Here is a 16,359-nt window from a genome sequence, read left to right as displayed (position 1 = left end):
CAGGATAGAAGAGTACAGAAGACCAATTGCTGTAACCATTTAATGTAAGGTATACATTTTTTAAAAATTGATCATTTCCTAGAATCCAGGATACAGAGCAGTTAAGAGCATGGCTTTTGAAGACAGGCAGAGCTGGGCTCAAATGTCAGTGTTGTCACTTACTCTCTGTGCAACTTTGGCTAAGTAACCAACTCAAGCCTCAGTTAATACTTTATCTATAAACTGGGAATGATACTGCCCAACCTCAGAGCTGCTGTGAGGATTAAAGGAAATAATGTGTGTAAAGTGCTCACATTTACTATAACTGCTCAGTAAACTATAGCTGCTTTATGCCCTGGCTGGTGTGGCTCAGTGTACTGAGTGCTTGCCTGTGATCTAAAGGGTTGCTGGTTCAATTCCCAGTCAGGGCACATGCCTGGGTTGCAGGCCAGGTCCCCAGTAGGGGGCAGGCAAGAGACAACCAGACATTGATGTTTCTCTCACTTTCTTTCTGCCTCCCTTCCTCTCTCTAAAAATAAAATCTTTACTAAAACAAAAGGGTCATAAAGTTAGATTTCCAGATTTTATTCAGAATGTTTTCTTGGAATTTTCATGACCAGATAGGCCCCCATATTTGAGGCATCTGAACTAAAGGTTCTAATGCCTTCTTAATGATGGCAATTGGTTAATTTGCAGACCTATGACATCATATGATTCCTATTGACAATTCAAGAGACTAGAATTTGAGATTATACAAATCAATCTAAGCTCTTAAACCTAAACACACAGAATAAAAATGAAGTTATCCACAGTGATCTGGATTATATGATCTTTATTATTTTAGAATTCATTGATCTAAAAATCACACATGTCAGATCAAACAGGAGTACCACAGTTATGTTTTACTTTGCAGGTATTAATTAGTTCATTAAATTGATATATCCAAAATTTGACTTAGCAGCAAGTATCGGTTCTCCCAAAGAAGCTTAGGTGAAAACAATTATTTTTATTCATGAGCTCAAAGTCCTACTACTCTCTGACCCACTATTGTACTGCCATAAAAATGAACTCAGTGAGTAAAGCTAACTGAACACTCAGATCCCAGATTTGGGGCTTCCTATATTTAATTGGAGTTGAAGCAGTGTTTGTTTTAACCCTCTGTTAATATTTTGTTTTTTAATCTTAGTTCTCAAAGAAGATTAAATGCACATTTCGTAATTATCTAAGATAAAGCCATGACACCTACTAAAGAATTAAGTGATATTAGTCCCCTACTCTTCATTTAAAGGTAGAACACTTTTAAATGAACCTATAATTTTGAATGTATTTGAATTTCCAATTCATATACCTAGCCAGGTCACAATCTGATTTAAATAATCTGGGTTCTAGAAAATCATCTCAAAAATATTTATTGAAATGAAGCCACCATTCTTCATGGTGCCATCATTTTGACCAAATAACAAATAAGCAATTGTTTTCACAGGAGACCATTTAAAAAAGAAAACATTCTTGATTTACTTAGCAAGTAGGGGAGAGCTTGAATCTGCGTGTCACAACTAGAGTGTTCTAAGGGAGAATTGAGCAATCTGACTTTCTACTCCCATTTGGAATATATGCTTTTGAGATTCACAGTAGGTAAAGGTAGTAAAGAAAGATGTTGATAAATTTTCTTTCTTTTTTAATTCCAGTCATTGGTAAAGAGTTCTGGCATCAGCTAATGGCAACAATAAGGTGGTGAGCATCTGCATTGTGCTGAGAGGTAGATGGGGACTTGATCCTCGGATTTAATAACAAACTAACTTAAGGTTTAAGCTCAATTTAATATTCCATGGGACATTTTGGAAGTGAAGGCAGATCTTTGGAAATTTTTGTTTTTAGTTATATAGAGATAAAATAGCTTGATGAAATTAACATCTGCCTTATACTAGTAACAGGTGTGCAAAGCAGCCATTTGGCCCCTGGAGAAATACAACACTGTGCTTCCAAATCGAAGGGCAATTCAACAGCCTAGCCAATCAAACAGATATTGGGATGAGTGGTCTCTACAGCCTTACTCTAAAAGCTAGAGCCTCTAGAGGTCTTGACTAGGATATAAGTCTATATTGAGATCAACAAATTTACAGAATAATTCCAGTCCACCTTTGGCTAGGCAGTTGATGACACTTTAGGGTCCACTAACCTCTAGAGATAGCTCTTGCTGCTTTGAGAAGTTGATACATTTAAAATATCAATTAGACTTCACATAGGAAATGGGAGAGTGCAGGAGGCACACAAAGTATAGAACTTTGTTTTAGTGGAGGATGAATTAACTTTCAGAACAAGTTAAGGCTCTAAGGGAAAAAAACATTCTAAATCATAACCCTAAAAAACCATAACCCACTCTGTATCAACACCTTCCAAAAAGCCAAAGATCTTACTACATCCTTCATCTTAAATGTCAAGCTAGGTAATCAGTATATTCCAAACTCCAGGAGGAAAAGAAAAAGACAACTTTGTTAAAATATAGAAGTGAAGGAAACAGCCAAACTTTTGCTATTAAACAGAGTATTGTGAAGACATTTCCTTCTTTCTTTAACTAGCAGAAAAATACAGATTTAAATAATCCTGATCAGGAGGTTGAGAAAGGAAATCTTATTACGGACCAAATTTTGTGTTTGCCTCCAATGAAAATGAATTCATTACTTTCTTGAATTTATTTCCTGAAGCAAGTTAGATTCTCTAACATCTTTGATTTTGCAAATAATGTCAAAGTAGCCAAATACAAGTAACTGCAACATATAAAATTATACTTCAGTAGAAATGCTATTATAAGTAGATCCAGAGGGTTAAAATTATTATTTACTAAAGAAACATTCTAAACCACATTTTTTCTCCCAATTACACTTTAACAAAGGAAAGAAAAATAGGAAAACAAAGGAAATTGGTCCTAATACATTTTTTAAAAAATAAGTGCTACTCATGCCCAAGTTAGCTAGCAATTCACTGAGGTTAGTCTGCTTATCTTAATCAATTGCACAACATTTCCTGGCTTTTAGCCAATGGAAACATAACTTCTGATGGCTGAAAACCAAAAAATGCTGGATTTAACTGGCTACACAGACTGATACCCAGTTCGACTTTTCCTTCTTCCGATCATGTAAGAGATAAAGACAACAATTATAAGGAAGCCCAAGGCCACACCCACTGCAACAGGAATAAGAAAGTTGAGGTCAGAGTCTGCGGAACATTCTTCAGCTGTTAGAAAAGAACAGACAGAATCAAGGAAAGGAAATTAGTAAGGAATGCAATTAAGCAGAAACAGCATTTTGAAAGTGTACATAAGTTAGTCGTTTAGAACATTGCCCCACTTCTCTTATTTTCTCTATATCCACCCAAATATTTCTAAGCAACCAATCTTCTTATAGTTCTCATCAATTCATCTCAAATCACAGCAAATGCCTCCGTACAAAAAGCAGAAGTTAAGGGAAGAACAGGAAAAGGTCTAAAACACAGAATTGCACTTGCCTAACATGGGGAGAGTTTATGTTTGTGAAATTACACTGGGGAAAAGAGCTATATCATCTATTCCTAAAACCACTTCCTGAATATTTCCCTGTTCCCTTTCTCCCTCGCCACCATTATCATTAAAATAGAAATAAGAATTCTGTATGAGTAATAAAGTATAAGTTGAAACAAACTTAGGATAAAAAATGCAGTATAAAATTGTTCACACAGGCAATAGGTAACTATCAGGTTATACATGCAGAATCCCATACATTGCAGTCCTTTCCACTGGACCACCAGGAAGGCAGGGTGTGCAATGTAGATTTTGAGCTCTGGATTCAGACAGAACCAAGTTTGAATCTTGATTCCATAAATTACAAAGGGACCCTAGGGGGTCAAGTTATTTAAACTGGGCCTCACTTTCCTCATCTGTCAAAGGGGAGTAATATCTGTATTATAAGGTATTTGAGGATTATATACAATGGTACTTCTAAAGCATCCGATACATATCAGGTGATCAACAAGTGTTCCTTCCTTTCTGTTTTCCTCCCATGTTTGTGATCCCATTCAAAGAGGTTTAGGTTTTGAAGTAGCAAATAGAGATCAACATAAGAGTGTTTCAGCATATTATTATTATTATTATTATTATTATTATTATTATTGAAAAATCTAATATTTAGTGCTTTAAAAATACTTAAAGTTGAGATCATATGTTATTATTTATTGAAAGTAGTGCAGAAGCTCCAAGTGCTCCATTTTGGTCTCATAATTTCATGTTTAAATTAGTTTTACTATTGAGTGACTAGATTTCATTGGGACAATTTTTATCAAAATGCTAATGGTTTTGTTGACCACTAGATATGTAACTTCAGTGAAGTTACTTCCCTTTCTGTGAAATTATAGGGTTAGTAAATAACATTCAAGGTCCTTTCCAGTATGAGTCTAATTCAATTAACAAAATGTGATATTTGGTATGATTTATGATTAAGCAATAACTTGAATTTTCCTCTAATTTTATCTTTTCCTCCTCTTGCACTTTTGTCATTCATAAAAAAGAAAAACAGTTGCTATGTTTCTGAGTATATGAGTTTCAGTTATTAAGGTAGCCTATGTTGAAAGAATTTATATTTTAATGAAAGCTTTCAGAGACTAATAGCTGGGTACCAAAATACTCTAATCAGTGAGTTACAGAAATTCTGAACCAGCTAATATATACATAGAAGGAATAAAATAATTCTAATGTGAAAGTCTTCTCAAGTCTATTAATTAAGCTTCCTTCTTATTTGTTCTTACATTCAGTATCTGTGCTGCACTTATAATAAGGAATATGCCTCAACAGGGGCTGATTATCTGGCTCATTTTAATAATGCCAACAGCTTCTCTCTATGGCCCCCCTTCCCTGTCTATGCTCTGCCTCACAGGGACTGTCTTGAAAAAGCAACAGCCTAGTTGCTATGCTTCACTGCATCCCTTCTGAGATTGCTGTTAGCTTACATTTCATAAGTACCAGTCTGATGACAACACTAAATAGATTTTAATGCTCTAGAGAGTAACAAGATGAGGTAGAGAAACACAACACAATCTGTCCTAATTAGTTCATAGAATATTTCTTTCAATGCTAATCAGGCACCCAAAGACTAACACAAGAAAAAAAAAAGGCAAGTGGTTAAATATGCTTGAATCTTTTCCGTCTCTACTGGTGAAAAAAATAAACAATTTTTAAAATAAGTAATTAGAAAATACTGTGGCCCTGGCCGGGTGGCTCGGTTGGTTGGAGTGTCATCCCATACACCAAAAGGTTGTATGTTTGATTCCCATAGGTAACTTGTGGGTTTGATCCTCAGCTGGGGCACCTATGAGAGGCAAGCGATCAATGTCTGTCTGTCTGTCTCTAATCAATAAACATATCCCTGAGTGAAGATTTAAAAAAACTAGTTAGGTTCTACTGTGGCCTTTTGGCTCTATTATTTACCTAGGGGGGAAAAAAATCACAAGCCTAAGATCCTGACTTATCCTTAACTTGAACTCAAAGAAATCAACAAAAAGTCACATAACCTAAAAAATGCAGTGGTCCTGAGGACATTCAACTGAAAACCAAGTTTGCCTATATCTGATGGGCATTTATGCCACATCAGTATTTAATAAACTATATGCAAAGGCACTGTGATGAGTTTAAATCAGTATCGTTCTTATACACTGAAACAGAACACCAGGAGTGAAATAGTATTTATTAATTCTATTAAGAGACAGCTACATATTTTATTCTTATAGTGGCCATGTTAATAAATTTAATGTATCTTAGATTAGGATCAAAATTTGGCCGAGGCTTCTTAAGATAGACCTAATAGACCTAAAAACATTGCACACCAATGTTCTTTTTAACAAGTTTGTCTTCAGGCCAGTAAGGACATTTTTTATTTTAAGTTGATCAAAGAGAATAGTGTTGTGTTAATAAAGATTTATCTCAAATGCTAGCACTGATCAATTTCAACAAATCAATCTTAAGGAGTGAAGTGTTTCAAAATTAAGAGGCAAGAAAATCTTGTTATGTGCATGTGTTTTTATATAATCAATCAAATTGCAGGTTCTAAAACTGCTCATATCCAGTGTGATGGCGCTTGAGACCAATAAAGTAAGCCAGCAACACTAGAATAAGTACTCCTGCCAATGCTGCTCCCACCGCTATGGGCACAAGGAAGTTGTCGTCATCTGCACTGCAGTCTTGAGCTAGATGTGAAGAAAGGACAATTGAGAACAGAAACAATGACAAAATTTCAAATCTGTAAAATTTAACTTAAAATCAGCACTTCCCAACACATATTTTTTTTTACACCAAAGTAACAAGTCATTGGCATTCATTACCAGCAAATGAGATATTCCACAAAAGTGATTTTCCAAATAACCAAATCATACACTTTTAAAGGACCCCCAAAATGCACTCCACTCATTTTGGAAGATACATAAAATGACCACATACTTCCCAGATTCCTTAAACAGAAGATAATGAATAAATATAGTAACTCTTTTCTGGACTATCAGCCTGTGAGCTTTCAGAGTGTTATGATGCTGTCTCAGTGGAACACTGCAGTTTGTAAAGTATTAATGAAATGAACCAAGTGAACAACTATACTACGCAGACCAAAGAACTCAATGCATGGCAATCTGGGATTATTTAGTAGTGGGGAAAGACTTAAATTGGCCAATGGTATAACTGTTTGCCTTAAGATGTTCAATCCAGTATGAGAGACAAGAAAATCAGTGGTTATAATTTCAAAATGGGCTATAATAGGGGCAGGCAACACAGAAAGTGTCACGGAAGTATTTCAGAGGCACACTCAACTCAGCCTGGTTACACAAGACATACTTCAAAAGAAGCGAACCTGGAGTTGTGTTTTAAAAGATGAACAGGAATTAACCATGCAGGTAATGGGAAAAGGGCATTTCAGGTCTAGAGAATGGCAAAGACAAAAATAAGGAAGGTAAGAAAACACAGCACTTCAAGGGAAATGCAAGAAGGTTGGCATGGGGAGAACATCGGATCAAGTACTCTCGGCAGGAAAAGCAGCAGCTCACAAAGGCCCTCTATGCTGTGAGCAGCTTGGCCTTATACTGAAGGCCACAAAAGAAAGTGCAGCAGGGCTTGAAGCAGGATATTGCTTCAGAAGTTGTGGCAAAGATGACTAGTGATATTAAGTTAGGAGGCACCTCTATTGCTACAGTCCAGATGTCCAATAATCCAGTCCTGAACTGGTTTAACGGAGTGCAAATGCGTAAGGGACAGACTAGAGATACAATTAGAAGGCAGAATTGACCGAATGGATGTCAGTGGTGTGGTAGGAGAAGATAATTGAATGGTTTCCAATTCCACCCATAGCTTAAGTGACTATGTAGATGCTGGTCCCAGTTCATGATAGGGAATACAGGAGGAAGAATATATGCATTTCAGTTTTGTTTATAGTTATTTTTGTATTTTTTTTATTTTTAAAATCTGTGTGTGGGGGGTAGGGTGGAAGAAGGGCATATTCTATTTTAGATCTGCTGAGTTTAAGATACATTTCCCCAAGTTGTTGATGAACCTAAGTTGCAGTTAAAACCACAAAGATATTTCTTAGTGATGGCAAGTAGTAGAAAGAGGACCAGAGGCAAAACCCTTGGGAACACTAATATTTGAGGGATAGAGGAGCAGGAAAAAGAAGTAGAAAAGGCAGGTAGAAAATAGTGCCAGTGAAAGAAACAGTTTCAAGTAGTGAGGGAGAATTGTGTAAAATGTTAGAGAAGTCTGAAAAATGCCCATTGGACCTAGCAATACGAAGGGTGGGGGCTATGAGTCAAACTGCTGCAGGTTTAAGAGTAAACAGGAAGTGACTAGTGGGAGATCAAGAACTTGGGATGGGGAACATAATACTCATTTCAAGAAGTTTAGAACAGAGAGGACAGTAGGGAGGTAATTATAAGGGAGACGTGGGGTTGAGAAAGCGTATCTTCAAGGTGAAAGAGACTTAAATATGTTTATAGGATGAGGGAAAGAGCCATTAGCATTTGACAGGTTGGAGATGCTGAATGGTACAAGGTTTCCTAAGAGGTAGGAGAAATGGGATTCCAGAAGGAGTGGAATTCCCAGGAAAAGAAAACCTACTGAGATTGGAGAGGAGGAAGGAATGAATAGTGCAGATGGAGATAGATTTACAAAAAGGGAAAGGCTAGGATTTTGAGTCACCACTTCTTACTATTTTTCCATTTCCTTGACTCTAATTGCCCTAGTTCTCCTCCTAGCTTGCAATCTACCAGGGCTGGATAAATCAGATAATTAAGCTTATTAGAATTTGGGTCGAAAATAAGAATGAACAGGCTGCAAGGCAATTCTGATTGTGCCTGCGTTTAAGAAATGTGCCAGGCTAGCCTCCAGGGCAATAACTAGGAACAAGATGCAGTCCTGGACTTTATGACATCAACTCTGGCTTCCAGCTCAATGTTCTTTCTTACTTGCTTCTCAGTTCTATTAAAAATCCAGAAAGCTGAGGTTGCCAGATGTGACTTGTGACTATATGGCATTTGTTAAGAGTACCCAGTTAGCCTCCCCTTTCAATTTCCCAAATTATTACCCAGCATATAAACTATTATGTGACATGTACCATACAGTATTATGCCTTGGACTTAATGTAACTTTAAAAAAATTCATTAGTAGATCAATTTCTAATTCTGACAACAGATTCATAACCATCTTTCCCAAATTGGGTATTTAACCTAGTACTAAAACAACTTTCATAAATACTGCTAAGAAGGCTTTCATGTAAGACAAACAGTTGCAGAGTAGATCAAAAAGGTAATTCCACTAATACAAAGATCTTTCTTGCTGCTGTCACTGATTTAAAATGCTCTCAATTAGCATGTGAAGTATTAATTTATAACTAATGATGTTATACATTCAACCTTTATGGATCCTTTAAGTAATGGAAAGATATTTTGGAAAAACTAATTTTAATAGGATCACATCCTGAAGAGAAGAAAGTATCACTTTGTGAGTCATTCTGATCTGATCTGTTTGTCTAATGTACACTTGAGACCAAATATTTTGGGGCAAAGGAAAAGTGTACCTGTGGAAGAGTTCAACAGTCACAGAAGCAGTGAAAATTTTTAAAGATAAAAAAATTCACAGCCATTGAAATTTCAACAAAAAGTTTCTTGTTGATTTAAAAATACTGTTATCTTCAGTTTTCTATTAGCTCAGAAATCTTTGAAATATGATATTCAGTGTGAAAGCTGAGACATACATTTTAACAAAATGTAAAACAAAACTCCTTTTAAAAACCAATTGTGTTAAATGTCTCTTTGGAAAAATCAGTGTTAGGAATCACATTCTTATGTGACATCTTTTTTATTATATACCTTTTAGATATACAACCAAACTGAAGTACATCAATATGTGAAAAGTGTGAAAAGACAGTTGAAGCTATTTAGTATCATGTCTAAGTATACTACTTTCAAAAACAAGATACGGAAATTATTGATAACAGAAAGTTAGCTACCAGGGTAAAAGATAGGAAGATGAGAGGGACAGAGATGAGTCCAAGCCAATTTAACATTATCTACCTAACCAGAGATGAAATGCTATAATCTTAAAAATAGCTGAGTCTTATAAGAATTCCTCCTAAAAAAATTAAAGAAACTTAAGATGGTGCATTTTACACTGTATATAAAGTATGTTCTTGATACATAACAAGGAACTTATCAGATTCCTTCTAAATATGCTCAAATCTTCACTGAAATGGAAAACTAGTACCGAAAAGAAATAAAGTAATGGGATTTTAAAGCCCTTAGGTTTAAGGGACCCCAGAAGTTAAGCAGCTTGGCAAAGAAGTCACGTGGTAGCTAGTAGTAGAGGTGGGAGCTGTGAAATTAACTGGCAGTCATATGGTTTAACTGGGTAATCCAGAGGAAAGTTATGAGCCATATAAGCCATATGAACCTTATGAGCCATTCATTTTAGGGAATCTGAGAGAGAGATTGCACACAACCCTATTTTGGTTCAGATCAATAGCTTGGATCATATGGTCACAAAGTACAACTGCTATGTATAGATATTAAATATCAGACTTAGCTTAGGAGTTGATGTGCCTAACAAGATACTCTGATGCTTTTACTATGAAATGAATACTCTTGATCACTGATTCCCCAGTTAGCTACACACCAGATTCAGCTGGGGAGCTTATAAACACACACACACACACACACACACACACACACACACACACCCCTCATCCCAGACCTGTTCAATTAAATCCTCTAGCAATGGAGCTTAGAATCTGAATTTTTATATAACAAGCTTCCCAGGTGATTCTTACTCTGTAGCCAGCCCATCATTAGTACAGATCCATGTATGTGACCACTCTTCCAGATAGTAATACTATGACAGACAATTTTAGAAATAATTTAGTTCTACTTCTGAGCATTTGTAAAGTTTTTCCTTTTGGAGGAAATGGTCATTATGTGGCATACCACATCTTGACTTTAACCAACAGGAAAAAATGTGAGCAAATTTCCTTAAGAAATAAAACAATCTTTATTATTTGTTTTAGAAGCAATATGTTGAGCAAATGGACAAGCAAATATCTAAAGAGAAACACCATACATCAACTAGTGGCTTACACAGTTGAGAAAAAAAACATTAGAAGTATTTACATGGACCAGTTTCTTTATACAAATGATAAAACATGCAAAACACGCAGAACCATATAGTGTTAGACCATCAAGGTGTATACCCAGTAAAGCAAATAAAGCTACAAAAGGTACAAAGAATATGTGGCTACAGGAAATAATAATGGAAATAACCGTATATAAACTGGCCCATGTAAAATACAAAAAATATTCAATGAAGTCAGATTTCCTAGAAAACAGTGCTAATGAGAGGTATTTTAGTATGAATCAGGTATATAGTTAAATGTAGAAACTTTTAGAAATATTAACAGCATTAAGCCACTGCCACCCACTTGTGCTTCTAATTTCTATTTTTTTTTAAAAAGTTGCTTTATTTTGACTTATGAGAAATATCTAAGGTCTACTTCTTATAAGCATTATCCATTCTTCTAAAGTTAATGCTCTTACACTAAGATACTATTTAAATAAACAACAATTTTTAAAAATCAGATTTATATTTAGTCCTTAATAAGTGCTTAAGCTGGCAATGCAGCTCAATGTAGCTTTAGGAGAGGGGCTGATTAGGCATCTGATTCTGAGCCAGTAAGACTTTCAAGCTACCCTAAACAGAGAGCAAATTTAAGTGGGAGAAGATATTTAGCACTCCAATATAACTCGAAAGGTAATTATAGACATACACATACTAACATGCAATTGTTTGTGTGTGTGTTTGTGTGTGTGTGTGTGTGTGTGTTTTAGCTAGACTACCAAATTAATTCAACATCAATAATATTTTGGAAACCCAGACATTTTCTAGTGAATAGGGGTACACATAATCTCCCAACCAAAAAAACTCAGACACCTTTGGTATATGGCTGTATATTAACAATTTCTAAATATCTGCTCAGCCATTCCAATAAAAAAAATCTAGAAACAGCAAAAAATACTTGATGTGTTAACTATGAAGTTGAAATGTTTTGCTTTCTCATATAAACATTAGGTGGTGTACGGTAAATGGACAATTGGTGCCTATCCCCAGAGGACAAAACTGAACATAAATACATAAATTAATAATGATTCTACCATAATGAACAATAATAATGTAAGTTTTGATTAGCACAGAACCATTTAAATGGGAAAGCCAAATTAGTAAATGTTGTAGCAATCAGTGCAAGCTGGAAACAAAGAATAACTTTTTAATGGAGAAGACAGACTTTTGGGTTAGGTGCAAATTACTTTAAGTGGAAGTGCTCTTCTTTATCTCGATTCTAGGACATAATGGCATTTCTTCTTTAAGGAAAAGGAAACACAAGAAAGGAATAAAACATACTACCACCACCAAGGACACTGGAAGTCTAAAGAGAAGTCTACATTAACTTTAGCGCTGCAGGTAGAGGCCAATTTACGGGTACAAAGGACTAATGCCCAAAATTGGCACTGCCTAGCAATTATCTCTAAAGCACCTAGAAAATGGATTGAAATGTCCAGCTGGAATAGTCTTGTATCTTGCAATTTAAAAGATTGCAATATCCAGTTCTTTTTTAAAAGGATTAAACAATAAGCTTAACACCTACTTTAAAATTTCAAAAGCTTTTGTATCTTTTGTCATTACAGCCACATTAAATACAAATGTATTAAAAAAGCATAGGAAAGCAGTCGTGGCTAAGAACAAACAATACTAGACTGCTGAAAACTGGCATATATCTCATAGGTCAAATATGCAGCAATGTCAAAGCAACTAAATTAACCTGCAAACAAAATCACAGAAAAAAATGCAAAGGAGCAAGTACAAATCCACTGTAGAATGTATTGTCTCAATACAACCACATGCAAGAAAACAAATATCTTTTTTAAAACTGTTTTTCCTAAACTGTAAATTTCTACTCAGAACATCTAAAATAAAAATATTAAAACATTAATTCAACCCAATAAAATAGAACTTATAATTCAGGTGATTTTTGTATATGTTTTTGCTGTAGAAATAGCAGATTCAAATACTTTGGTTGGGGAAACCAAATTCATGTGACCAATTTATAGTTTATAGTTTTGATGTCTTTGCATTTATTAAAGAACGAAACCTCTCAAACCACCAGTTCTAAGATCAGAACTACAACTAAATATACCTTAAATTGAATAGTATTGCATGTTAGAACTTGTACTTGCTTTATTATTTTGGAACAGAGATCACATATGGATTAGTGTTACAGAGTCTGATATCCAGCATAACTTTTTCTTCTGCCAATTAGGTAAGCAATCACTATAACGATAATCAAGCCTGAAAGACCAGCACCAACTACAATTGGTATTAGAATGGTGTCATCATCCAGCGAACACTCCTGGGCTGTAGGTGAGAGAAAGTGTGTAACAAATAATGAGTATAATCAAAAAAGAATGTCTAAAAGTTAAAGATGTTGATTCAAAAGTCAGAAATGCTCTTACAAGTTCAACTTTAAGTAACTGAGACAAGTATATTTTAAAGATAATGCTACAGAAAATTACAGATGGTTCTGGAATTAAAATCCTAAAACTTATTTGTACTTTCATTCATGTATGTGTGTATATATGTTCATATATGAATACATATATACTCATATCTATGAGTAAACACATATGTTTGTATGTGTTTAATTTATTTACATTCAAAGTCCTTTGTAAAACAGGAGTATTACTTTATCAAACATGAAGAGAGCCAATCTAGCCCATTTCACATAGTCAGATGAGCCTCTTAGTGGTAGAGTGAATGCCTTTTGGGACACTGGGACCAGATCAGGAAGGTTTAATCATGGAATTAGAAGGGACAGGCTGGTTCTAAAATCCTCTAGAACACAGACTGACAAACTACAGCCCATGAGCCAAATTAGCCCAGATAAAAATGGCTTTTAAAAATTTATAAATGGTTGAAAAGAAACAAAAGAAGAATATTTTGAGAAATGAGAATTATATGAAATCAATTTTAATATCCACAAATAAAGTTTTTTTGGAACACAGCCACACTCACTGGTTTATTGCCAATGGCTGTTTTCATGCTTCAAGAGCAGAGTTGAATAATTGTGACAGAGACCATATGGCCTTCAAACCTAAAACACTTACTGTCTGGGTCTTTACAGAAAAGTATACAGATCCCTGACATAGAGTACATGACTTTAGTGACTGCAAAAGTCAAGAAACTGGGAACTCTTACTAATTTGATTGTGTTTATTACATTTATCAATGTGGTCAGGACTGGCAGTCCACAGGGGCTATTTACTCTATTTCTAAGGAGTAGGTAGTGTGATCCAGTAACATCCAATCGACACCCATTTACCTTACTGCAAGTGTATTTCCTCCTCCTATCTAGTCAAGTATTACTAATGTGTCGTTTTTAAAGTTACCCACAGTCAAGAGCCTAACCTCACATATTGATGATGCATTCATTATCAATCAATACAACGGTTGACAAAATTAAGTTTACAGTTGTTCATATGGAAAAATACAAATTACTAAACTCTGTGTTTCATGTACTCACAACTATAAACCTGCTTTTGCCCAGCCCTGTATTACATGTTTATATTTGAGTGACATTTTAAATTCTAAGTACATAAAAACCAAAGTTTCAAATTAGAGTAAGAACAGAGCTCTTCTCTTATTACAGCCAACTAGCTATACAGGCTTGAGCTGATATTACACTGCATGTGATTTTAAATTCTGAACACAAATCTGGACCTAAAATTAAGGTAATAATATAGAGGAACTAGATAAAGTCTCAAGGAGAAAACTATTAAAGGATCAAAATAATTGAAATAAAAAAAAACAGACAAAAGGGAAAATGAGTTTTTTGAAAAAGTTTTTAAGTGTGATTAGCCTCTCATGTCACATGAATGGTAAGGTGAAGAACCTACTTTATTTTGACCTCACCAAGCCAGGCTAGGTATTCAGCACTACTGCAAAAGTAGTTGAATGGCACAAAGCATATATTTACTTTTAAACACAGCTTCTACATTTCCTTCTAAACCATGGAATTATTAAAATTTCTGTGGATGTGGATGACTGGAATAGCTGTGTTCAGCAGAGCTGCAATCCACAAACCCCCAATTTTAAGTAAATAGTTTAAAAGGACAAGTCAATTAAAGAACTTTATCTACTTTTTTCCTTTGTGCAAATTTTAATCTTATAATGCCAAATGCATCTTTAATATTCATATAAACACACTATACTTAGCCCTTCACAAAGGCTTGGGGAAAAGGCAGAAAACTGTACTTGAACAACAATAAAAAATGTTAAAGTAAAAAAATTTAAAAAATTAATAAAAATAAAAATCAGAGAAACACCATCATTAGGCCTGAGTAGATCTTCAAAAAGACTCATTCATACTGGCACATGCTTTTAAAACTCTTCAAATAATTCTGGCTGGCCAAAACACAGTTCATGATACCAGAGGCTTTAATATCACAATCTTTCGTTTCAGCAAAATATGACCGAACTGCTTTCATTCGAGTATGAAAATGTTTCCAGCTAGAAGATGGCCCCAAGGCAGATGAGAGATGCCTAAAGTTGCTGCTTCCAAGTGCCATCCTTCCCACAAACTAAAACTGTGGGGAGCACTCCTACCTTAAGTAAAGTTCACTTAAAGCTTATATCAGTTTTCAGCTCTTAAGAACTTTGTTGCAAATGTTTTTCAGATCACAAAAAAAATCTACTTTGAGCAAAACGATGGTCCAAATATAGAGTGACACAAGTTGCCCAAGGCTTTGAGAATTCTATAGCGGAGTCAAGAGGTGAATCCATACTTCTCTATGTCATTGCTTAAAGTTTCCATGACTCAAAGGAAAAGTCAATGTAAACCATCAATTATTAATAAAACTCACTTGATTCTTACCTGTAGAATAGTTTCCTTGTATTACACTGAAAGGCTGAACCCATAGATCAAAGGTATTTATCTGAAATGCTTCAGACACTGAAACCGTCTGCTCTTTATTGCACATGTAAGAACTTCCCAGGGGGGCATCCCAGTAGCTGAGATTGTTATTTGCAAAGCTGAAAACTTTAAAGGAAAAATATGTTAGTAACTTCTTATCCTATCAACATAAAAAGTGGGACAATCCTCAAGATATTTCAGTGAAGTATAAAGAGCTTGGAGCACAAGGTCTACCCACAAAAAACAATTCTTCCAATCACTAGGTTCCCTATCTTTCCTTTTTTTCTTTTTTTAAAATTTAAGTATACTTGGCATACAATATTATTCTAGTTATATTAGTTTCATGTGTATAATATATTGATTCAATATTTCTATACCTTACAATGTGATCACTCTACTAATTCTAGTCACCATCTCTCTTTCTATAGATGTTTCTATAGTCTGAAAATCAGTCACATCCTTAACTATTATCCAACATGGTTCAAAAATGCAAAACACTGCAAAATACAGAATACTATAGTTTTAAGTTACTGAATTTAAATTGCGATCAAAGTGGGATTCATCCCAGGGATGCAAAGACAATATTTGTAAATCAATAAATGAAATACATCACATAAACAAAAGGAAAGAAAAATCACATGATCATACCAATAGATGTGAAAAAAGCACTTGGTAAGGTACAGCACCCATTTATGATAAAAACATTCAGCAAAGTAAGAGTAGAGATAGCATTCCTCAACATGATAAAAGCCATATATGAGAAACTTACAGTCAACATCATACTCAATGGGCAAAAACTTAAGAGCTTTCCCACTAAGACCAGGAACAAGACAAGGATATTCACTTTTACCACTCCTATTCAACATAGT

The 16,359-nt window shown here is 34.9% G+C and overlaps 1 protein-coding gene across 6 annotated transcripts in view; it reads right to left on the bottom strand.

The window, feature by feature from the left end:
* Positions 1-794: 794 nt before the first annotated feature.
* LAMP2 (lysosomal associated membrane protein 2) overlaps positions 795-16,359 on the bottom strand; it is a 40,466-nt gene continuing 24,901 nt past the window's right edge. For 2 of the 6 annotated variants that reach the window (XM_045852161.1, XM_045852162.1), the window contains exons 8-9: positions 15,452-15,616; positions 795-3,213 (exon numbers count right to left, since the gene is read on the bottom strand). In XM_045852161.1, coding sequence (XP_045708117.1) covers positions 3,071-3,213; positions 15,452-15,616 — 308 coding nt within the window. In that variant the 3' untranslated portion in view covers positions 795-3,070. Of the gene's footprint in view, positions 3,214-5,671; positions 6,190-10,498; positions 12,938-15,451; positions 15,617-16,359 lie in introns of those variants that run through there. The other 4 variants (XM_045852163.1, XM_045852165.1, XM_045852164.1 and 1 more) reach the window with 2 other exon arrangements.

The sequence above is a fragment of the Phyllostomus hastatus genome, unplaced genomic scaffold (assembly GCF_019186645.2).
Source record: "Phyllostomus hastatus isolate PE091 unplaced genomic scaffold, TTU_PhHast_1.1 phas_contig_90, whole genome shotgun sequence".
In the NCBI taxonomy this organism is placed as follows: Eukaryota; Metazoa; Chordata; class Mammalia; order Chiroptera; family Phyllostomidae; genus Phyllostomus; species Phyllostomus hastatus.
The sequence above is the reverse complement of the archived record's forward strand: the minus strand, read 5'-3'. Positions and strand labels throughout refer to the sequence as shown.